This window comes from Gadus chalcogrammus, chromosome 6 (genome assembly GCF_026213295.1).
Source record: "Gadus chalcogrammus isolate NIFS_2021 chromosome 6, NIFS_Gcha_1.0, whole genome shotgun sequence".
In the NCBI taxonomy this organism is placed as follows: Eukaryota; Metazoa; Chordata; class Actinopteri; order Gadiformes; family Gadidae; genus Gadus; species Gadus chalcogrammus.
This window is the reverse complement of record NC_079417.1, coordinates 4,805,694-4,830,122: the sequence shown is the minus strand read 5'-3', so window position 1 is coordinate 4,830,122 and position 24,429 is coordinate 4,805,694. Positions and strand designations below refer to the sequence as shown.

Here is a 24,429-nt window from a genome sequence, read left to right as displayed (position 1 = left end):
ACTAAATGCTTTGGTAATGAAGGACACGAATGGCAGGGTAGAGAAACAATCCAAATTGACCTTGGAAGTTTGATGAAGGACCAGGTGTTTGAAATGTGCTTCGTGCGCTAAAACAACCTCGGATCTACGGTACTTCAAAAAGGTTAAAGTATGGTCTTAAGTCATCCTCACTGGATTTAAGTACACCATTGCACAAAACAGGGATCTCACAAAAGAGATTGGAAGTCTGTCTTTCCAAAGAGGGTTACATATTCCAATGCAGCCCTTCGCCATTCTTCATGGCCTGCCCATATTTGGTCTCTCGACAGATTCCGTATACATATTTATTTTCACAAAACCAAAAGACACACACACACACACACACACACACACACACACACACACACACACACACACACACACACACACACACACACACACACACACACACACACACACACACACACACACACACACACACACACGGTCTAGCCATAGCAACTTCAAGGTCGACACTCCAGTACCTTTGTACTATTTTGGTTCTGGATAGAAGCAAACAAAGAAAGAAAATTAAAAAAACTCTTTGTCTATCAAGTAACGGTTATCCCTGCTTGGGAAGGTTTACGAGTACAAACGATTACAGATATAAATGCGTATCCTTCCAGGCAAAGTTAGCCCAAGTAGAGAACGAGGAGTTGAAGAAGAGCAGAGCTCCAAAGCGGCTGATCAATAGCATGATGAACGAAGGACAGTTTCAGCAGGTGGTTAAGTATTGCACATCAGTTCATGTTCAGCATACAGGGGCCTTACAGTGCTCACGCACATGATAAGCTTCTAAAAGTACTTTGGAGCCCTAGGAATGGAGTTACCTGGATATCTCCAGCCTGGCACACAGGAATAGTGCACATACAGTAGGGGTAAAACTGACAGAAGTAAACTAAAGGAACAAAAGAAAGGGTCACGGGGGCCTTCACAACTCTACAGCTATCAGACTGCATATGAACGAGTACTGCGACGGCCGGCTTGGGTTGCGTTCCTGCCGCACCAAAGCCTCACTGATGAGGGATGAGTTGAAACTAGATTGAAAGAGGAACAAGAGGAAAAGACGTGAGGCCCGTTATGCTATCCAGTCTAGTTTGGTACAGTTCACACCCACATACAGCTCTTTAAGACAGGTTCCAGCTGTCTTTGCACACCGGTGCGCTCCCAGTGCTAGTCCATTCTCATCTGGCCCGAGTAGGTGGTGAGGAGAAGCATGATGGCGAAGCCGGTGAGCAGCCCTGCGTTCTGGATGGCGAAGATGACGATGAAGCTGCTGCCTCCGGCCTCCTCCTCCTCCCGACTCACCGCGTTCATCTCTGGGAACTGGGAGGGAGACGAGGAAACGGAGAGAGGGAGAGAGCGAGCACACAACACAATTATTACTCAGATAAAACAGACAAACACACACTTCCCCATTCCTGATAGGACGTGTCTATGAGTATTCTTGAGAGCGCACACACACACACACACACACACACACACACACACACACACACACACACACACACACACACACACACACACACACACACACACACACACACACACACACACACACACACACACACACACACACACTTACCATGTCCGCCAAAGCGATGTAGAGGAACATTCCGCCAGCCAGGGCAAAAATCCAATTAGGCGAAAAGCTGTTTCCTGCCAGGATACCAAAGCCCATACCCAGGTAGCAGCAGCAGGCAGACAGGAAGTTGAAGAACAGCGCCTGCTGGATGCTCATGCCAGCGTTCAGCAGGATAACAAAGTCCCCTGGAGGCAGACAGGGAGTAGGAAAGAGAGACAAAGAGAACAAAGAGAAATAGTCATTGGAGGGGCACGAGTCGAGTTAGAAATAGAACATCTGATAATGTTTTGGAAGAAAAACAAAAACAGAAAAAAAACACAAATAGAGTTGGATTGATTCAAGTTGAACAATGTAATGCATGCGTATGCATGTAGATGTGAATAAACAAACATACAGAACCATTTACCTATTTCACTATTTTCATATTGTTTTGTATTTTTTAAGCAGTACCAACCGGCCACCCCAAGTTCACCAATATTACCAACACATCTCCGACCCTGACGGGTGGCGCCCTGACTCACCGAGCTCGTGGGGGAACTCCTCACACAAGATGGCCACGGAGGTGCTGATTCCCTGGAACACGGAGGACGTGAAGGAGGCGCCGATGGCCAGCCCGTCGATGAAGTTGTGCAGGCCGTCGCTCAGCGTGATCATCCAGGCCAGCGTGCCGATGTCGGAGTAGGCCGTCCCCTTCAGCCAGTAGCATCCCCCCCGTTTGCTGCTGGGGCCCGCGACCGCCCCCGCCTCGGGGCCCGAGGCAGCCTGCCCCATCACATAAAACAGTCAGACACCATTACAACCTTCAAGTCACAACTCAAAACTCACCTGTTCAAACTCGCCCACAACGTCTAACTGATCACTGTTTTGATTGTTTTTTTGTTTTTGTTTTATTTATTTCTTATTGCTTATGTTTATTTATTTATTTATTTATTTTTTCCACAATGTCTTGTTTTTTAAAAAATGTATGATGACTATATGCTCTGTAAGGTGACCTTGGGTGTCTTGAAAGGCGCCTCTAAATTAAATGTATTATTATTATTATCAGGGGAGAGAGGAGACGTTTTGAACGATGGCATGACCACAGGTGTTAGCTGTGGTATTATTGGTCCCTTTGTTGCGTTTCGCTCAACTGCTTTGGCAATGTTAATACTTGGTGGACCATAGAGACGGAGACATGTAGAGATAGAGGTAGACAGATGGACAGACAGACAGAAAGACAGAGTACAACATTTGAGTGAAGTTGGAAAGATGTATTCATGTAAGAAATGCAAGTTGCTGTTCGGACAATAATAAAAAAAAATAATACGGTCATTGTTCCTTGGTTTCAGCTTGAATCATAGTTTTCAGCTTGAAACTCCTGTTTCAGCTTGAATCAAACACTATGACGTTTCCCAACATGTGGCCGTTTTATTTACGAGCTCTGCAATGAGCGAGTCACACCGTCGCTGTATTATAGTTTAAGTGTCTGAGAAGCTGCTGCAGGTGTCTGAAACCCTCTCTTGGACGCAGCGTTCTACATTAACCAGAGCCCGGACGGCTCTCGGTTCACTGGCACTTCAAATGCCCCCCCGATATAAATCGTCCCCGAGGTGTGTGCCCCCCCCCCCAAGCCCTCGGTTCCCCCCACCTGTGGTGTCTGTGCGGGGCTAAGCATGAGCTCCCCCTCCCCGGCGTCCGCCTTGTCGCCCAGGGCTTCCCCGTTGGCCTGGAGCTTCTCCCGCACGCCCTCGGCATCGCCGTTGGCCGACAAGTAACACTCCGAGCCGTGGAAGTGGCTGTGGCTGTGGCCATGGCCGTCTTCCTGGGGGGAGATAGAATAAAAGAAGGGTTGGCAATGAAGAAATAAGCAGACTTTTTGTTTTTTTAAAGAAATAAAAAAAACTATATTCATAATTTGAGCCATTCAAAGCTGAATTATGAGACACAACAGGGCCAGTTAATCACTGTCAGAGCCCTGTGGAGGCCTCACAGTTGATGGGGAGCGGTTGTCCTACATTCTGCAGTGCATTTGCATAATGTGTTCGAGTTCCCTGTTCAACTTCGTTAACAACAAATTAGCCGTTTAGTTCATCATTTCATTGCATGATTTTAAAACGTTGACACAAGATGATATAAGGCTTCTTAGTCTGATTTAATGTAATTATCCCATTATGATCATTATATGATGTAATTATTAACCAAACAAGGCCAAGGGTTGCACTTAAATAAATGTAAATTGAACTAAAAATTGAACTAAAAAATGCCTTGATCTGAATCTATTTATTAATTGATGAGGATACGACGTACAGTCAGGATAACCCAAACGTGTATGACTGCTCCTGCTAAAAGCATCCTGCACAACCAGACTAACCACTTTCAATGGACTTAAAAAAAGTTTGTCTAGGGACACAACATCAGAGTAATATATTACTCAGGGATTGACAATAACAATGCCGTCAAAATGTAAAAACATCAAAGACGCCAATTTAGGACGTAAGCAAACACATAGTTACGCAAAGATAAATTGATCGGAACAATGAAAATGAGGCGACGCCATCCACTCACCCCATCTTTCCGTTTCAGCAGGGCCTTGAGGACTTTCTCCGTAAAGAAGAACAGGTAGAAGCCCCCGAAAACGACCGTGGACTTGGACACATAGTTGTTGACAGTGGGGTCGAAGCCAAACGCCTAGCACACAAAAAGAAGCAGTGTTGGGCCTGGCAACCACGTTGAAGGGGCGTTTAAAACCACACAATCCCACCTGATAGGCTGCACCCAAGGGACACTGGCACAGCATTGGACAGTTTTAACTTCAATGAAGCCGGTTGGGAAGTTAGGCATTCTTTGGAAGACACCACTTGTTGGTTCCACTGACTAACACACCTCTTACTGGTTACTTAAATCAAGAGTGAACCTGTTGTCCCACCGATTTTTTTTTCCCATTCACTGATGTTTGCCTGCTGGTTAACAAAGAAGGAACGCTGCCAGACAATCCAGTCCTTTTGAACTTTCTAATCCCTTCTTATCCCAGCACAGTTGGCTTCTTGCAGGGAAAAAAGTTCCTGGTTTGAACGACAAACTGGCTTATATGTGTGGACGCATTGGCAAGGGGAAAACCCTTTGTGGTTATGCCAAGGCCAAGCATGGAGGCTCCTATCATGGACCATTAACCTCTCGATCTCCATTTTAAGATCCATGGTAAAACTATTAGATACATGGTGAACGTAACATGTGACTTGGCTTGACTGAGGTTTAAACATTTTCGTCAAAGATTAGATACAACCAATATATTAGCGTGACTATTAGCATGTGCTGGTGAATTGGGCACCTAAAACGTCCCGAAGTTTGGTTTTTATCAAAAAACAGGCAGCAGGTATGATCATTGGAAAATATAGACGATTAGAAATGAGACCAAACATTGTAAGATGGATCTGTTAATGTTTGTGGACAACAAACACAAAAAGTCTCCATAATTATACATTTTAAACTGAAAATGTGTGGCCTCAGCTTTATATAAAACCCGTATTAATTTGCCTACTTAAAAGAAAATGGAAGATGTTGGGATGGGATATCCCAAGCCAAATGTAAAGTGGTATCAAATAGCTTTGGATAATGTTAAGCAATTGATTTTTATCAATTCTATTCCTTTTGCAGGAACACTGTTTGCACTACAGTCTAGTCCACTAGACCACTCTACCTCCGGGATGAGCTGGAAGAGGGCGTTGGAGTAGAGCGTGCCAATGGCCAGGGCTATGAAGTAGAGCAGCAGGCGCTTGTAAAAGGTTTTCCTCATGAAGGGAACCACGCTGGCGCCCACCAGCGAACACAGCGAGATCAGAGTGACGCACAGGAATCCATAACCCCAGACTGACCCGCCGGCGAACCATAGAAAGAGGGGGGGGGGGAGACGACATACCACATACAAGAGATGAACGAAACAAAAGGGAAATGAGAGAAAGAGGTTGATTAGTCAAAATGTCTAGAATGAGGGTATTCCATCGGGCCACCACAAAAGGAGAAACCAGGACAATATTAAAATAGCCCCAAATTTGAAATAAACCACCATGAGAGATCACGTGCATGTCAGGGCGACATGCATGTCCTGAAAGAGTAAAGGTGCAATTAATGGTCAACCTTTCCAAAACGCCCCCAGGAGCAAAAGAGTGATTGAGGTTGATTAGAATACCACCCTTTGTGAACAATCGAGATGAATTTGCTGTAAGCAAACATTCCCTTTAAAGAACTTGCGCGCGCACACACACGCACACACACACACCTCAACAACACTTAAACAAAGTATTTGAACAAACATGGTCATGAGTAATGAGTCAAACATAGGTAAACCAGATTTTAAGTGGTAGTATTGTACCCAGGTGGTAACCTTGATGACACTGCAGCATTACAAAAACCGCAGACTAAGCAGCTTCTTATCGATGAAAGGGCTCATCGTTTGGTAAACACAGCCACCATACCAGTGTACCGCAGGAATGTAAGCAGGAGAGCTATAATAGTCCAATAGTGTGTTTCATACCGAGGAGTCTGTTGCATTTCATACTGTTGTAAAAGAGCTGCAAAAAAAGGAAATTAAAACCCAAAAAGAAGCTGGTGGCCACACACACACACACACACACACACACACACACACACACACACACACACACACACACACACACACACACACACACACACACACACACACACACACACACACACACACACACACACACACACACACAGTTATTTCCCCGAGTTCACTTGATTAGCAAAGGCACCTCAGGCGGAAGAACCAATGAACTGAAAACCCATTCTTCCAAGGTGCTCATTTAAGCCTGTGAAAGGAAGAGAGAAAAATTACAGGAAACAAAAGACAAGAAGAAAAAGGAGGGGGGTGTCTTGGGGGGTTGGGGGCGGAGGGGGGGGGGGGGGGGCGGAGAATGAGGCCCTCGGGCCATTTGTGCGCTTGCCCATGGGTACACCATTATCCCCCGTCATGTGATACTGAGTCCCGGAGAAAAAGATGGAGAGATACGCAGCCGCGTTCAAACCTTCCCGCCGGATTAAGGGACTGATTGTCGGCATTGGCGGGGCGGACGGACGGACGGACGGACGGACGGACAGACGGGTGGCAAACCTCGGGCAGGAGCTGGAACACGGCGGTGGAGAAGAGCGTGCCGATGGACAGAGCGATGAAATAGGCCAGGGCGCGGCGCATGTAGCGCGAGGTCATGAGCGGCACCAGCACGGCCCCGGTGAGAGAGAAGACACTGACCAGCGTCACACTGAGGAAGGAGAAGCCCCACACTGGGCTCCCACCGCCACGGGAACAGGGGGGGGGGGATGCACACACGTTAGGATGGACGGACACACGGACACAAGACACACAAAGAAACATAGACGGACACAGACACACGGGCCTTGAAGGTCTTCCTGTTCAAACTTAAAACTAATTATTGCAACGACAACCGTTAAACTGAGCAACCGAGACGACATCCTCTGAACCTTATAGGAGAAAGGTGAAGCATTAGAGGAGAGATTGGGGTCAAATGGGCTTCATGGAGTGCTGGTCCGTGGGGAATACAGAGGGAATAAGAAGAAGAATGTATCGTTAGGGTAAAAGAAGACCTGTTGGGAGAAAAGATAAAACAATTGCAAGCAGAAATTCATTTTAAATCCACAGTCTGCACAGAGAACATCTGAATCTACCACAACTTCTAAAAAAACATTCCGGACTCCTTTTGGGTTTCAGTTCAGTTTTCTTGTTAAACTGAGGATGAAACCAGAGTGGGGTTGTCTGTTTTTGCTCTACGGGGGGGCAGAAGCTGCGAGAGTGCTCCTCGCTTTGAGGGTCAGTTGTTGTCTTGCCAAGTCAAGCAAAGGCTGGGCTCTTTAATCTCTTATGCTGCTCCATCACCAGAACGGTCGGGTTCATGTGCTCACACGGTAAGGGGGTTGTTCAATTTAGTAAAAAATCCCCCATGGCCCGGATCCGGTATAAGATTTGCAAACGTCTCCTTGAACGTTGGAACGTATTATTTGCTAGCCTTCTAAAAATTGGCAACATTCCCCCGGCAGTTACGCTTCCAACTCAGCAAGTCAAACAATGCTAAACAAACAGACAAGCAAGCAAGGACGTAGGCTACGCTGCGCGTCGGCGCTCTCAATCGCTATCTGAAAGGAAAACAAATACCCAAGGGGGGGCGGGGGGATCTAGGCCAGGGTTGCCAAAGACGATATGAGGAGTGGTGGGTGGAGGGAGGGCGCGGCTTCATGGAGTTGCAGCGAGGGAAGAGCCGGGATGACATTTGGAGAGCACCGTCGCAGTCTCACCGAGACAGCGTCTTCGCTTCCCTTCCACTGATCATCTTTACCTGGGAGCGCTCGCTCCCCCTGGGGAAGTATCTGCTGACTGGGGAGAAACAGCGAGGTCTGTTGGGCGCTCAGGCGGTTTTAGAGGTCGCAGGCAGTAATGCAAGCTCACGCTGTGGCAGACAGGGGCTTCGATGGCCCGGATGTCGTCACCATGGTAATGATGATGCAATGTCATATTCATGGGGCGCGGGGCGGATACCGATGCAGATGTAATCTTATCTGCACAGTTACTGCCATGCAGGAGCTTTGTTCAGTGAACTATTTGGTTGCGTCAGGAAGTTGTGAACGAAAGCAGGGTTCGATTCCAGGCAAAGAATACGTGTTCTCAATTTATATTGATTAGTACAAACAATATGCATGAAATTGACTCGATTATGGGATAGATATAGCAAAACTTAAATTAAAAAATTAAATCTAAGTTATTTCATATACGTGTTCTTTCACAGGCCAGAAAAAAAATACAATCCCTTTAGTAATTGTGGACCGTTGACAGATTATTTAAAAAAAAAAGAACAGGTGACAAAAAGGGCATTCCATGGCTCACCTTCTAAGCCAGTCGGTCTGGGGGCGGGCTCACTGCTAAGCCCCTCCTCCTTTTCCATGCCACAAGCACCGGCATCCAATTGCTGTAGCATGGTGGGGCAGAACATCTGCAAGCCCTGTCCATCCAGCCGTGATTGCTCGCTGAAGTTATACACGGCCAAGGTATCTGACGCCAGGCACTGGAGGGGGAGAGCCAGCAAACCATCAGAGTTCCGGTACATGGTTCTTCATATCACATCACTTAATTCAGATTCCAGCAGGGGCCTAAAAAAAAAAAAAGTTTGGTTCCTGTTGGTTGTCAGTTGAGGTCATGGGTAGGTAGGGAATTTATTTTATTTATTTTTTTTCCAGCGGCAGCGAATGATAGGTAGGTTGTTTTCATTTAAAAACGAGAAAATTCGCTCATCCTTGTACAGAATGAAGAGGTGCTGTACCAAAACGTAATTATAGTTTGCATCAAAAACATTATTTTATTTTATTTATTTATTTTTTTAATAAAGCTCATAAAATAATTTGGGTCGCACATAAATTGACAGGGTCGGTCGGAAACCGGAACCAAACAAAATGTTTTTTTAGGCCAGAGCATGCATTGTGGGATTCCCGGCTCCGCTTCACTAACAGATAACACATACAGATTGCCATTAAATATCTCAGGTCGGGGTGAGAGGCACTGGTCTAATAGCATTCCTCAGGTACGAACTGTCTTATTGTTTTGTTATCAGATGATCTTCGAATGAACAATGCGTCAAAGAGATCACAAAGAGATCACAAATATACACACAGGGATGCTAATTCCACAGCTTATGGTTCCTTCCTCGGGGCATAAAACTATGCACAACTTACAAGGAAACTCCCAGCAGCCTGGGTACTGGCCCCATAGAACCAAACGATTTGACCCTCTGTTCCTCAAAAAATTATTACCTTTTAACGTGGTTAATATTGTTGCTGAAAAAAGCATTGAATTAACGCGTTCATATCACACAGCTCCCCAGTTCTGTTTCCCCGAATGTTATTGATTTGGGGATCACCAAGTGTCTCATTGACAGTACGTCCTCGTCCATTATTCTGCTGCAGTGGAACGGGAAATTTGATAGCCGTAAATGTACTAAATGGGGCACATTTGCCATTACACTTCGACTTACTTACAATGACCGCAACAGATAGACATTGCCAGGCGTATTACTGCTACTTAATAGGCAATGTGCACCAGCAAAATGAGGACGCATTGACTTCAGCTCTGCTGCTTATGGGAAATCCCATAAGCAATAGCCTCACCTTGGAGCTGATGGCTTTGGGCGTGGACACCGGTGGTCTCTCGGTCGCGGCGACGGAGGTGCTGTTGGCCTCGTCCCCCTGGTCCCGACTCAGGTGGGACAGGAGGGCCCGAAGCTGGGGCACTGTGATGGTGAAGTTGTCCCCATAGCGGGTCAGGAGGTCCTGGAGGACTTCGGTGGGAGACTGGGCCTGAGCCTGGGCGCTGCCTTCCCCTTGGGCCAGCACATTGTCCAGGGGACACAGGAGCATGAGGAGGACCAACATCAGCCACGGCCGATGGAGCCTGAAGGAGGAGGTGGCGTTGGCGGCGGCGGTGGTGGTTGGACAGCCATGATGAGTTTGACGGGGCATGGCTTCGTCTAGACTGGCCTGGAATCTGAGCTCTATAAAGGAGAAGGCGGATGGATGAAAAGACGCCGTCGCAGTACAATCCCATGAAACTCCTGCGGCTTACAGCCCTGGTGACCCATTTTACACTCAGATGTACACAACATGCGTGGTGGATAATAATTGACCTACAAAATAGCTGCCATTTAAATTGTTATCTTATCTACCCAAATTCCATGCAAACAATATTCCTGGCAGTACACATAATGCATGTATTATGCTGCCACAGCACAAGACACAGAACAAAAACATTAACAGGGAGAATTGGAGGAATACAAAGGGCAAACTGTCAACTAATGTACAGAGAAGGCCAGAGGATACTGTTTACGCCCTGCTGCAACCACCCCCAAACACACACACGCATACATACAATTAGATATGACACACAAGAATGTAATAGCTGCCCTGAAACACACACCTCCGAGTTAATTACCTAGGCTACACAGGGACTTGCGTGAGTCATTCGTTCATTCGTTTCACTGAAGACCACTCACCTGTCCCTGTTAAAGCCGTTGAGTTAGTGCTTGTTAGGTGGTAGGCTAGTCTTCCCCCCGGATATGCCACGGGTCGCTGCGATAGCACGGACGCAGTGAGGCTGTGGAAGAAGAGAGGACCAATAAGCAAATTAGGCTTCAGCCCAGTGAAGAAGAAAGAGAAAACTGGCTCAAGAAATAGCCTGTCTTTAACCCAATGCTGCAGCCCTGAGTATACAAAACACAAATGCAACATAAATAGTTGATTCCAGGATAAACCTTCCAACCTGCGTCGCCGCTCAGTTTACCAAACCACACATGGCTTAGCAGTGGGAGCATTCCTTGTTACTTGCGTTGCTGCTGCGTACAGTAAAGGCCTTTGAACTATCCAGGGTTGGAATTAGGTTGTGGCTGTACTGCGGCATACAGGCACTGAAAGACTTCGATAGTGAAGGAAGGGTTCCCGGCAAAGGCTTTTGAAGGAGAGAGGTTTGTGCTCATTCTTGGCTTATTTGCATTTCTTGCACTCTTACCAGCTACTGTCAAACGTATAAGTGCCTGAGGTGAGGGGCAAAGAAGAACATTACTTTAACACCTCTCTTCTCCAACATTTCACCCGTTATTGGGTTATCGGCTACTATTAGAATAATCAAGCATCTTTCTAGAATAACTTCAATTCTGTTTTTATGCAACAACAAAAGATGAAAGCCAATTTAAAATTTCAATCTCATCTAGTAGTGTAAAAAATACACGAGAAAAAAAATCTCTTGTATTTTGGATTCCTTGATGAAGTTACAGCATCACAAGTTTCCGCAGATTGTAAAGATTAAATACCTCGCCCCAAACATGCACTATATAATCGAGATGTGTGAGGACTGTGCCGGCTTCTGGAATGCCCTGAAGTCAAGAGAGGCATTGGGAGTTTGGTCAGTTTGTGCCTTGCTCTGATGAAAGTAGACGGTGGAGAACCTTTTCCTGAAGAGGAACATATTTGTCTGCATCAAACCAGACCGGTACAGCGCATTATCAATTTTTACAACCTACCCCTTGCTTTGAAATCAGAATTCATGAAGCATGACATAGATCAGCACAGTGGAAGTACACTAGAAGGCTATACAAGTGGAGAGGAGAGAGACAAAAACATGTGAAAAACAAAGACAGCTTAGCCTTTACAAGCTACAATTTGTAGCAGAGGTTTGTCCTGCCTTGTATCATCAAACCAGGCCAACTTGGCAATAACTATGTCCTAAAACAGCTAAATAAAAAAATATGTTGTGGAGTTGTTAAATATATCTAACAACTCGAATTTGCAGACAGACAAAAACTCCAACTGGTCTCCAAAAGGCCACCGCCTTGGAAACGGCTGGGAGCAGGATAGGGAGGAGGTTAATGTGGTCAAACCAAATCCTTCATCCAGTTAACCCCTTACGACAGAATTGTGAAATCAGTTCCCTGCAAACATTTGAACTGGGTCAAAAGCCTTGAGAGACACCAAAGTGTCAGGGCACACTGGTCTCAATCAGTCCACACTATAAGCATAATAGAACACTATGTAACCACATTCACTTCCCCTTGGCCCACCGTGCCAAACTTTGTGCATGTGTATGTATCTACAAGATAATAACTAGTAAAGCCTCCAGCTGTATCTAATATGCAGCAGGTACATGAGCGTGTGTGTGTAACCAACATGGTCCGAGTGAGAGGTCATATTTAATCTTTACATATTAGAAGAAAGTATGGGAGAGGTTGTTGACATATATTGAACGAGACAGACAGACTGCTCCCAGCTGGCCGTTCTCTTTGTGTAAATTTGTTCTGTTTAAATCGCTCCAAAGTTACTGCAGTATATAGTACATTTAGGGGGAAACATTTGGAGGAAAAAACACCCAAACTAACTCTGTACTACTTGTTCTTCATCCACGTGCATGAAAACGTGAGATTTCACCTGCTCTACGCATGCACACCAATACACAGACAGACACAAACACATTCCAAATAGAGGGGCCTTGGTTACACAAAAACATCCTGCTGAGGCAACCTTCTCTCGTCATCACCTTCATACGCTGCCTTTGGGCAGAAAAAGACTTTGGGACACGTCACATGCAAAATCCAACATTGACCCTGACGTGTATTTCTGTTTCATGAGATTGGAATCGAGATTGTCTTTATGAAAGTGGGGGGTACAGTGAAGAACAGTTTGAGTTTTATTCCTGAGGGTTGCAAAAACAAGTCTATGTGATAAACATCTGGCCTCTTTGTAAGAGTAGCCCTCGATGTATTTTCATTAGGCATAGTCCTCTTTTATGGCACTTTAGTTCAGAAATAGTGATGTGCTTTTCCTGACCCCTCTGTTAATATAATTCACACACCTCAAAAAAACATGTTAACTAGAAAGATATATTAAAATTAACAAATATATTAACATAATGAACAGGTTCGAACTTAAACCAGTAACAAAAGCCTAAACGCTGACAAATATCGAAGTAGACTGTAGTATAGAATACAAACGGTCTAAAGCAGATACAATCATAGCCTGAAATTAACAATTATTGTGACGGAGAGAGAGTACTTGCCCTTCTGATCTTTTCTTTAACGTTTTCTCCTCTTCCAGCAAATATGTGTTGCCTGTGGGTGTGCTCTTCTATCTGCACAATGAGTAGATTGCCTACTTTATAGCATGAGGGTGTGTAGGGGGAGGCCAAACCACCACAGTCCAACAGACCTGCTATTCTTTACTGACCGTAATTACTGACTATATAATTATAGCATCACCTGGTACTGGGATGATTGCATCAACCCACCACTGCAATTAGCCGCGAAGGTAATGGCTCAAATATTAGGGCGGTTAACTGACCCTTAACCAAACTGCTTGCCTACTCAAAAAGATTATGTGATGGCAGTCTTAAACCTGTTAATTGTTCACCTGGCCAGTAACTTGCTGACTGATTATAGTATGGGCTCATAATGAAGACTATTACCTTTTAGGATATGGTTCAAGACAAGGGGAAAGCAATTAGCATGTAATAGTCAAAGCGAGGTGTCGTGTGTTATCTAGTTATAAATTAAGCATACGGGACCCCATTAGTAAATTACAAAGAGTAGACTACTGCACATTTGTCACCTTCAGTCCCAGGCAAAATGATAACTTTCCAAAGGGAGAGTTGGAACTCCTGTCCGAAAGACTACAGATAGCCTAACCCTACCTCTAGTACACACAAACGCTATCAATTGCATCTTGATTCAACAAAGGTGTTATCTGACACAGCGCTTTGTTTATACCCTCCCCTAATAACTTGCTTTCCAGTGTACAACCACCACCTACGTACACGTTTCGAGTCAATAGTCATTCATTCCAATGTGTACTGTTAATGCCCCACAACAACACAATCAATTCCCATTGTAATGGTCTTGAGTTACACGTTTCATTATGCATTAATTTGTAACAGGGATCAGTTTGGCAAGTGAAATGAAGGTGGAAACATACACGACAAGTTTGAATGCCAAAGGCTTTGCCGGTGATAATAACCCAAGTGATGGATCAGAAATCAAGTACCCTACCACAACTATTGGTAGTAACAAGGTGCGGTATTTGTAAACTTGAATTTTTGGATGTCGTTAAAAAAGACTGAGTGATCAGCCACGATCTAATGGCTAAAATTCATCATTGCTGTAGTCATATATATGTTAGCATTAGCTAATCCCTTGTCGTTAGCTTACCGGGTGATGCTGGCCAATGCTGCACGTTGGGGAAAAAAGGTTGACGTCAATTCCTCTCAATATGTTAATATGTTCGTTATGAATTTAGGAGCAACATGTAATGGGTTGGTAATAACTAAAGCGAACGCCAGCGAGAGCTTCATGTCTCCTCAGAGTCCAAATCTCTATACCCATTCAATGAAACTACACAGCAACGTGTGTTAGATGTAGGGCAATTTTTGGTGACGTAGAGCGTTTCCGCCCCCTTTGTGAATTATGCATTTCTCAATGGATATGCGTCCCTCTAGTGTCAAATATCAAAAAAACTAAATAACACCAGGAAATGCAAATGCTGATCAAAATATTTTATTCAAAACATGAAAAAATCATAACAATAACCCTGATACGATTTTGATATATCATAATATGATATAATACGTTTTTAGACGCAGGTCATTTGTACAGTTCAGCTTAAAACTTTCTCCACAGTCATCTCACATAATGCTTATAGACTAGTTGTCTGCTTTTAGCTTGCCAAACAAAACTGGCAAAAATGCATGCTTGCATTTCATTTCTATACTCATTTTGCTGTCCCTCAGCAACCTGTATATATTAGACAATTTCACCTAACTATGTATTTTGTATTTACCTTTTCAGTTCCATTAGTTAACAACTTGAATCCTCACTGTTACCGTGTGAGTGTCTCCTTATCAGTGGTTTGGTAGGTACATCTTATCTCATTTTATGTTATTGTCTTTCTGCCTGTGCCTTAATTCTGAGATAAATAGTACATTTTCAGATGAAGACTCAGTCATAATGGACCCATCAGTGGCAGATACACGCCAACTGCTTAGTCTAGACGAGTTCTCCCGGGACAACATGAACCCGGCCCCCACCAGTGGAAACTTACCACTCCTACGATTCACCGCCCATCAGAGTCCTATCAATACCATGTTGTCCCTTCTCCTGAGCTTCACCTTGATTCTGGTTGAACCTTGCTAGTTCTTCACAATCCACACAAAGACTTGGCTTCCAATTTGTATTTGGACCACCAGCTGTCTCCTCTGACTGAACCCTCTGGATGCAGACGTGGCCTGCTGTGGGCAAGACTCTGGGTACAAATGGAAGGAATGAGGGTTTGCACACACAACTGGCTTGTACGAGCACAATTTGAAGAATCACTTGGTAATAAAGCAGACAATGTACCAGAACCTTTTTATATCTGACTCCTAACTCTCTAAAATAGCCTCGATGTCCTGTGTGATGACAGGTTGCACCATTACCTACCACTGCAACAGTCCCAGTATTGTCATATTTTTGAGTTTCCAAGCCTTTTTATTAGGGTGCCATTATCCTAAGCAGGCATTTTAGTTAGTTTATCACAATTTGGGTAGCATTGAAAATTGCAAGGAGGTTAACTGCTAAGACAAAGGTAACTTCAGTTACGAAAGTACCAAAGAACGGGCTCGTCCGGGATTTGAACCCGGGACCTCTCGCACCCAAAGCGAGAATCATACCCCTAGACCAACGAGCCACCTGAAAAATCATACATATAGATATATAGAATAGATTGAAATTGAAATAAATGTATAATAAAACATGTTTGAATTATGACATACGTGCGCCAAACAGTGAATCCCATTTCCCAACTCTCATTTTATCCAACGTATACCTAACATTGGGGTGACTAGTGAAATATAAATAAATAAATAATAAAATAACAAGTCGACTATGCGTCCATGGTCTATACACGTGAGTATTCGTCAGGCGGAAGTTGTTGTTATTGCGGAAGCAAACCGATGGAGCTACAGCAGCGCACATAGCGACCTAGCTCATTTCAACTCTGCGTGATTTAAATGTTATATAGCTAGGCCATATGCTGGTCATTGGAAATTTCGTTTCACGGATTCCTTAGGTGAGAGGTAAAAGGCTTGTCTTAGCAACAATAATCTCTTATGTTTTGTGTGAGTCTGTGAAGATCAGAGGTCCTGGCTATGCAAGCTAGTGAGCTAACAGTCAACTACTTAGCCCATATAGGTGTATGTCATAAACATGGTGATGTGGGGACGTCGCGTAAACTAGTAGTGGAGAACATACCTGATCCCCTGCTTAGAAGATCGATAAGCAATCAGAGATCTGTTCAATTTAAAACGTGAATTTCCCATCATGTTTGCCATTGTTGTTTCTGCATGTTTCCATATACCCATAAAATATATGTTTGTTTTTTGCTGTTAAGCATTCCTTGACGTGCTTCATTTCTATTCCAGTTTAATTAGGCTATATACTAGCAGATGTTTTCTTATTTTGCTGTCGTATGCACTGACAACTGCAGGGATTTTAAGTGTCAAGTAAATGTCAGAAATGGTCAAAGGCCAATTATTTGATGTTAATTAATGGCAGCTGTAATATCCCTATATTGATCACACCATAACACGAACATATAATATATTGTACGTACATTTAGCGCGGGGATTCTGAGTTGTGAACCCTAGACAATGATGACGAAGCGTGTCTGGGGCTGGTCACTGCTTTCCACTGATGAGTTTACTATATATAAATAGCAGTTCCTTTTCCCGCATTGAAAACCTCAGTGTATTCACATTTAAATTAAGTCAATGACGACATTGTTTAAAATGACAAATTATCAATCAAGTCATCTACTTTAAAGTAAACATTGCATACGAATCCTCCTGATTAAGGTATCTTAGTGATTGTTTTGTTGAGTTGTTGCTAGTGTTCTGGATCTGTTGTCAGGCCGCTCAACTCCTATCATTATTATTATTATAGTATTTGGGTTGTGTTCTATCCCTGGTGACTAAACCAATTGTTTTGGTCTTTGTAGAGCACCGGTTGTGTTTGCGAGGACATAACCGAAGTTATTATGGCGGACCACAATGACATAAGCCTGCCTCCGGAGGAGCGGGTCCGGGCCCTCACAAAAAAGGGGAGCTCGGTGGAGGTGAGCGATGACATGCCCCCCCGTCGATATTTCCGCTCCGGCATGGAGATGATCCGCATGGCGCTTATCTACACGGAGGAGGGCAACATCGAGCGTGCCTTTGTCCTGTATAATAAGTACATCACGTAAGTATGGAACTGGCAGTTTTATTTTTTTCAAACTATGTGTTTGTAGTCTCTCAGGGGAGTGGATTGGATTTAAAGTCACAATGTGTAAGATTAGGCCCTTCCCAGTTGGTAGGCGGGAGGCTTTTAGAAGTCAAAATACTCATTAACATTGGTCTGTGGCTTCAAAGCATGTGGCTTTGCTGGCTTGATGGCGTGAGTGATCCTTGTAAACAGAGGGGCGAAGTCACGCCCCTTCCGGTAGAGCCCATGGGACCGATGAGATCGAAAAATATGAATGGGTTTCAATGGAGACAAAGTAATTTCACTTCTTGTCCCAGTCTTTATGTGCCCCGGATTACACATATGTTGTTTGTTGATTTAAATTATAATTTTTCATGTCAAGAGTTTGACCGTTTATTGGGCAATTGTTCAGTTAAAGGCTGTAGAGAAAACAGAATGAGAAAGACTACACGGCTCATGTGACGTCACGCTCCCTGCGACTGGCGTAGACAAGACCGACAATCTCCCCATCGGCATAACTTAAACCGTCCACATGCCCCGACTTATAATGGTTTTCACCTCTTTCGATGCTTTTATCCTCCCTTTTGAAAAAAGCGGTGAAGTTCAGCAGAGAGATTGCCATGTCTGTACCAAAGTTCCAAGTGCGGGTGGTGACGTATATCATTCGCGTCGAGTACAGCGAAGAGCTGTAGTTCACAAAGTAGCCTCACACAAAAGCTAACATTATCATCTTCTTCGCAATTTTTTTTTGTTTTCTTTGCTTGAAAAATTATCATTCAAATCCAAAAACAACATATTTGTCCAGGGCACATAAAGACTGGGACCAGAAAATAATTACTTTCTCTCCATTGAAACCCATTCATATTTTTCGATCTCCCATGGGCTGTACCGGAAGGGGTGTGACTTCGCCACTCTATACGGGCTGGCCTTCATTCTCTTTTTGTAGAAAATGTCAGTAATAGGATATGATTTGATTGATAACAATATTGAAATCACTATTTATCTGCAATGACTACAGACATGTCCAGGTTATTATGAGCTACAAGCCAGTTGAAATGTTACACATTGCGACTTTAAGTTTGTCATAGACGAAAAACTGCTAAGCAGAAGGTTTTTACTTTTATGTATTAAATATATTTATTATCTAAAGTGTTGATTTTAGAAAGAAGAAATGCTTTCAGTTTCAGTTAAAGCTCATATACATATACATATTTAAGCCTTCTTTTAAATAACAGCTCCTTTGACTGGTGTGTTTTGTAGTACATACTGTACATTCTTCTTAATTAGTGCATGTGCTTTGAAGCGAACTGAGTGACAGTTTTATCATTCTAGGTAAAGAAAAAAAACATGAGGAAAAACACGGGTGTGTAAATTTCAAAGGTCAGAAATGATAAAACAACCAAAGCATTATTCAAACTATTCACTATTAACTATTCAAATAAAAAGTGCCCTGCCCTACTACATCCATCATGGGCTTTATTGATATACTGTCACTCTGTGTTGTTTCTATTTGCTTAGAGTACTTTCGTACCACAACACACATATATGACTTGATTCAAATGACTGCTCATTGGGATTTTATCAGGTTTTAAAAGGTCAAACTAACATTCAATTATTCGTAACTATTAAGTCCTCTGCCTCCTATCTTTTTTTACTGAAACCAAATTTTTCACGTTGTTGATTGTTCATTACATTTTGTTTTGTGGGTGTGTTTTTTTCCCCAGGCTGTTTATCGAGAAGCTTCCCAAACACAGGGAGTACAAAACTGCTAATATTCCGGAGAAGAAGGACACACTAAAGGTGCGGAAACATAACTTGTTCACGAAATGTTCCCGTCTTTGGGCTTTTACTGTTGCAAAAATACCAACACGGCTTTGTTTCTAATGTCGTCCTCCGGCAGAAACTTAAGGACATTGCGTTCCCTCAAGCGGAAGTGCTGAAGAAAGCTCTGCTGAAGAGATTTGAACAGGAGTACGCAGAGTTCCTTGTGAAAAAGGTAACGACCCCATTCCAAGAACAAGAACTTAACTTTCACTTGAACGATAATCACAGAATATACAAAACAATAATTAGAATTTAAAATAATTAAAAAAAAATTTTTTGAAGGTGCAGCAGTTGACCATCAAAATTATATAAACTACAACCCAGTAAATACTTTTGTTAAAGACACGCTTAAAACGCATCAGTGTTATAAGAAACGCAGACTTTAAAACTTTTAACGGAAACAAAATAATTCCCCTCTGGGGTCATTCAGCTCTTGAATTAAACGATAATTGAATTGAATTGGAATCAGACCATGTATGGGATGCTGCATGCTGGGACAATAAGGTTGGGGGGGTGGGGGGTTGGTGGTTCAGCTGGACAAACGGTGAACGGGGTGCTGTCGTCCGTGAGCAGAAGGCCGAGGACCTGTCCCTGGCGAGGGAGCAGTCCAAGCGGCGGGCCCTGGAGGCGGAGCGGGAGCGCGTGGTGGAGCTCCAGCGGCGGCAGCGGGAGCAGGAGCAGTTCAGCGCCTTCGAGGACCTCATCCGCCGGCAGGAGCTGGAGAAGGAGCGCCAGCGGGTGGTGCAGGAGTTCGCCGCCCCAGGCACCCCTCCCCCCGAAGCCCCCATCCTCGCCGGCCTCCAGGGGCCCCCGCCGGCCTACTCGACGGTCTCCCCCGCCACGCCCCCCCCGGAGAGCCACGGCGACCTGCCGGGGGGCGCCAGCAACCTTTACATCGACCCCCCCGCGTACACCCCTGGCACAACCGCCCCTTCTGCACCCCCCACCTTTGACCGGTCGCTCAAGCCTGGCTCGCTGGCCAGTCCGGACAACAACTGTGAGTTAATCTTCTTCTGAGTCCCCGGGGGAGGGAGGGGCCTCTGAGGAGTTATATACCACTCCCCGCCTGCTTTAAAAGTATTTGTTCTTCTGGGCTTAGCTCGCACCGTTTTTATGACCTACTTTATTTCCTGTCCACAACATGCCTCCGCTTGCAGCAGGCCAGGTTGCAGACCTCTCCTCACGTCCCGTTGCTTCTCATGGTGCTTCGTCTGCCACAGGTAACATGGTGGATGCCTTGCGGCAGCTGGTCGTGCCGGGCGAGCTGTGCCGGAGCTTCCTGAGGCTGGCCGAGGCGAACACGACCAGAGCGGTGGAGACCTGTGGCATCCTGTGTGGCAAACTGGTGAGGGTTTTGTTTACAGTCAGCCATTGCTCCAACCGGAGACTGCTGTGTTGTACCAACGGTGGGCTGCGCCGCAGAACCGAATACAGAGAGAGGTCTCCATAGCAATCTTAAGAGACGAAAAAAAGTAAAAAACTTCTGTTATATTTAGTTATGAAATTGTATAAAAAATATGTGGACTCTTGTACTTATCTTGGAACAAGCATGCTTCTCTTACAGCAGTTGTTTTTCAAAATACTCCTTTATTCCTGCATTAACCAGATTATGAATGTTAAGCCTGGGGTCAGCAAACCAAATCCCATTGAACAGAACATATCTAAAATGTCCTCCGGGCGTCTTTTCTATGTGACTTCACTCTAAAAAGCACACGCTTCTTTCTCTATGAATGAGGCATCATGGCGTGGTGTGCTGCAGTCTTTCAACTCATCACTCATCAACCGCCGGGGGCCATTTCAATCTTGGGATGAGGGTGAATGTGTTTCTTTTTTTTTCTTTTTTTTTCTTTCTTCTCCAGAACCGGAATGCCTTCACTGTGACCCACGTCATCGTCCCCAAGCAGTCCGGGGGGCCTGACTACTGTGACACTGAAAACGAGGAGGAGCTCTTCCTGATCCAGGACCAGTATGACCTCATCACTCTGGGCTGGATTCACGTGAGTCGAGACGGGGTTGACACAATAGACACTAGACTTAGCGCAGGGCCGCTGCAGGACGTTTCGGGGGGGGGGGGAGCCTCTTTTTATATATTAGGTAAAAACATCTAATTTGCCGAAATTGAGTGATTTTTCTATTTTTATTTTTTTTACAAACCTTGATTTTTGGTGCCCCCCCCAGGTACTTGGTGCCCTGTGGACTCTGCGTATAGGGAACGGCGGGCCTGGCTTAGCGTGTCGTACTTCCATTTTGCCCAGCGTTCCAATACATAGTGTGGCGTGTTGTGTATTGTGTGGAGTCTAATCCTAAAGTTGGTTTTATATTAATTCCAACTAATTGCTACTCTGGTTCCAATTTTCAACCTCTTCCTCCCTCCCGCTCCAGCACATACTGCTAATGCTTGTCTCCTCGAAGCGATGATAAACAAGCGTAAATCAACGAGCATTTCGGACAAACGCACCCAAAGTCTAACTGCGGTTTGTCACCCTCCAGACCCACCCCACACAGACAGCCTTCCTGTCCAGCGTGGACCTCCACACACACTGCTCCTACCAGATGATGCTGCCGGAGGCCATCGCTATCGTCTGCTCACCAAAGTTCAACGAGTGGGTTCAGTTTGGTTGCTTCAAATGCACTTGCGTTGTAACTCCGATCTCGTGTTCAGATCTGGTTTGGTATATAGACACTTAGGACAGTGGGACGGATAGTATATTTTTATTGTCGTGTCTTTTTATGCAACGTGTGCAATTGGCTGTTTTTGTGTTCAATGACATCGCAGAATTGGCTACTACCGCCTAACAGACCGTGGAACAGAGGAGATCTCCACATGTAAACAGAAGAGCTTTCACCCGCACAGCAAAGACCCTCCTCTTTTCACAGTAAGGGCTCTTCTTACATAATCAAACCAACCACCTGTGCATTCCAAGTATAAAGACATAAGTAACCTTAAGGACAAAATAATTAAGAAAATTGTACATAACATTGCACACTGCAAACTTTCCAGTTTAAATGTACATTGTATATCTTAGATTTTTTACTTTCTTTATTTTATATTTATGTTCAATAATACTTGTTCTTGTTCGAGACAGTAACACATACATACCCCCAAATGCACCCAAAAATGTGCGCTCACACACAACTTCACATATACATGTTCAAGGGTTATTTTCGTATTATACAATTCTTTCACTGCACCAACATACAAAACACAACCAAACTGTCTCGTAAGTGCAGTCGTCCCTGACCATAAAGCTCTTTCTGATCCTGATGTCTCCATTTTCCCACAGCATGCGGGCCATATCAACATCACAGATGCCACAGTTTCCATGTTGGACCTGCGGTAAAGTTGTAGGGTTCGCAACCGGACAAAGACTCCATTATGAAACACATTAATCTCATTAGAGAACAGTTCATCGTACGAGACAGCACAGCGCCATCTACCGGCTCTGGAATCCTTGATGAACCTCAACCTCGATTTGTTCCCGCTCTCCACTGGAACAATATTGTGACCATTCTTTGCTCTTTCCATTTTCCTTATGTTGCACTTTCCAGGCGAAGCGGTGGTTTCAGACAGACACCTCTTTGCCATGTCTGTCTGTTCTATTTTGCTCCCTTAGTTATAACTTTGAGGAAATAGTATAACTTTATAGCATTAATGTTTGTTGGTGAAATGTAACTGCAAGTACGGGTTATGTATCAGTTGTCTTAAACTCTAACATTTGTCTGTTCTTAATTTAATTGTAATAAGGGTTGGGAATGTCCAACAGTTAAGTGCCAAGAAAAAAGAGGATTCTCGTCGTCCAATGATGTTTTTCATTACGATCCTGACTCAGACCGTTATAGAATTATTTTCATTATTTTTAATTTGTATATTATATCATACTTCCATTATCTATACTGTTGAGAATACGTACTAACAGATGTGGAAGCCAATAGTAACTCAGGTACTGTGGGCAGTGTCCCTGCCTTGTGTTGTGTCCGATAAATACAAAAAGACTGACTCTGTGGAATTGTTTAACTAAAAAGGGTCTTGTTTCAAATTGTCATAATCCATTTTTTTTTTAATTTTCCTTATGAAAATATATTTATCAAAGTAAAACGGGGCTATGCAAAGCATCTGTGTTACAGGTCCATTTCTCTTCTCTCTGGCTCAATGCTTGAATGTACCAGCTATTGTACATTGCTAATCACCATGGCCACAATGCCTTCCTGATGCCCAAGAAATTTTGTTTTTCTGTTTAGTAAAGTCCATAAAAATATTTTACTCTGATTCAATAACTTCATCAATGTTAATAATCGGACTTAATATGACAATATTTACATTGTACTTGCTTTTCACTCATGTGTGGGTTGACATTCATAATTTTGGGTCTGTGGTTTGATGCATTTCAATATAATAATAAAGTTATTAGTACAATAGATGCAAATGAGTGTGACATTCCAAAATGTGTTTATTGCAATAATGATGAAGAGTCAATTGTTGTATTCTGATGATTTGCCGCTAAAGATGTAAGATGAATCATGGAAAGATGAGCCAGATAGTTTATTTGTTTGGCAGTGATAACAACATGCATTATTTATTGTATTGCATGTAGTTGCTAGCATATAGTAGTTCCAGAGACCTTTCTTCCTGTAACCATTCTTAAAACCTAGTATTATTTTAGGTAAAGCTGTACTGCTGTCTAATCTAACTTGGCAGGCACTGCACTTCCCAGTACACTCTGAGTTAAGACTTACTTCTCACCCTTGTGTAATGGCCTTTCCACTGTTCATTGTTAAGATATCAATACATTTGGAGTGTGACTATTTAACCCTATAGGTGGCAGCAGTCCTAGTACCAGTGTTTTTTGGGAAAGGAAAGGAGGCATATAGTCATGATGATAACCAGACTGAGGTTGGGGCATTGTGGACTTGCATGGGACTTACACAAAATTGGGAAACATGAGGATGGACTGTGCGGGGAGTGTGCGAGTGTTTAGGACTCGCTCTAGAGAGGGAACGGCTGTATGCAGCGGTGGGCACAACACCTGTTACACTGAGGAGCCTTCTGGGTCCCATCAAGAACCAGCCTGGGACTGTAAAAGCTGTTCTGGAATTTATGGCGGCCACTTGACTATGGACTGACTGCGGTTTGGAATATTTCTTTTTTTAAATGTATTATTTATTTATTTTATTATTATTTTTGTCCTGTGGGTG

The 24,429-nt window shown here is 43.9% G+C and overlaps 2 protein-coding genes and 1 non-coding gene across 5 annotated transcripts; 1 reads left to right on the top strand and 2 right to left on the bottom strand.

Moving 5' to 3' along the window:
• Nucleotides 1–218: 218 nt before the first annotated feature.
• Nucleotides 219–14,540, bottom strand: LOC130383926 (metal cation symporter ZIP14-like). 2 transcript variants are annotated; one of them, XM_056591850.1, is made up of 10 exons: nucleotides 14,347–14,540; nucleotides 10,651–10,751; nucleotides 9,770–10,152; nucleotides 8,496–8,673; nucleotides 6,714–6,883; nucleotides 4,148–4,270; nucleotides 3,231–3,404; nucleotides 2,125–2,365; nucleotides 1,604–1,788; nucleotides 219–1,344 (listed from the first exon to the last, which is right to left on the bottom strand). In XM_056591850.1, exons 3-10 carry the CDS (start codon nucleotides 10,118–10,120, stop codon nucleotides 1,192–1,194), a joined length of 1,575 nt encoding a protein of 524 aa, XP_056447825.1. In that variant the 5' UTR covers nucleotides 10,121–10,152; nucleotides 10,651–10,751; nucleotides 14,347–14,540; the 3' UTR covers nucleotides 219–1,191. The 2 variants fall into 2 exon arrangements, with proteins under 2 accessions (XP_056447825.1, XP_056447824.1); XM_056591849.1 differs by lacking the exon at nucleotides 6,714–6,883 and adding an exon at nucleotides 5,280–5,449.
• A 1,247-nt stretch (nucleotides 14,541–15,787) lies between these two features.
• Nucleotides 15,788–15,859, bottom strand: trnap-ugg (transfer RNA proline (anticodon UGG)). The gene has a single exon. It is a non-coding gene; the product is annotated as a tRNA-Pro (tRNA).
• A 236-nt stretch (nucleotides 15,860–16,095) lies between these two features.
• LOC130384680 (STAM-binding protein-like A) lies at nucleotides 16,096–23,767 on the top strand. Of its 2 annotated transcripts, none has more exons than XM_056592992.1 (10): nucleotides 16,096–16,240; nucleotides 17,168–17,409; nucleotides 19,137–19,212; nucleotides 19,313–19,408; nucleotides 19,810–20,233; nucleotides 20,457–20,581; nucleotides 21,096–21,233; nucleotides 21,727–21,839; nucleotides 22,013–22,112; nucleotides 22,521–23,766. In XM_056592992.1, the coding sequence occupies exons 2-10, from the start codon at nucleotides 17,207–17,209 to the stop codon at nucleotides 22,575–22,577; spliced, it is 1,332 nt and encodes a 443-aa protein (XP_056448967.1). In that variant the 5' UTR covers nucleotides 16,096–16,240; nucleotides 17,168–17,206; the 3' UTR covers nucleotides 22,578–23,766. The 2 variants fall into 2 exon arrangements, with proteins under 2 accessions (XP_056448967.1, XP_056448966.1); XM_056592991.1 differs by having other exon boundaries at nucleotides 16,103–16,247; nucleotides 22,521–23,767.
• Nucleotides 23,768–24,429: the final 662 nt, after the last annotated feature.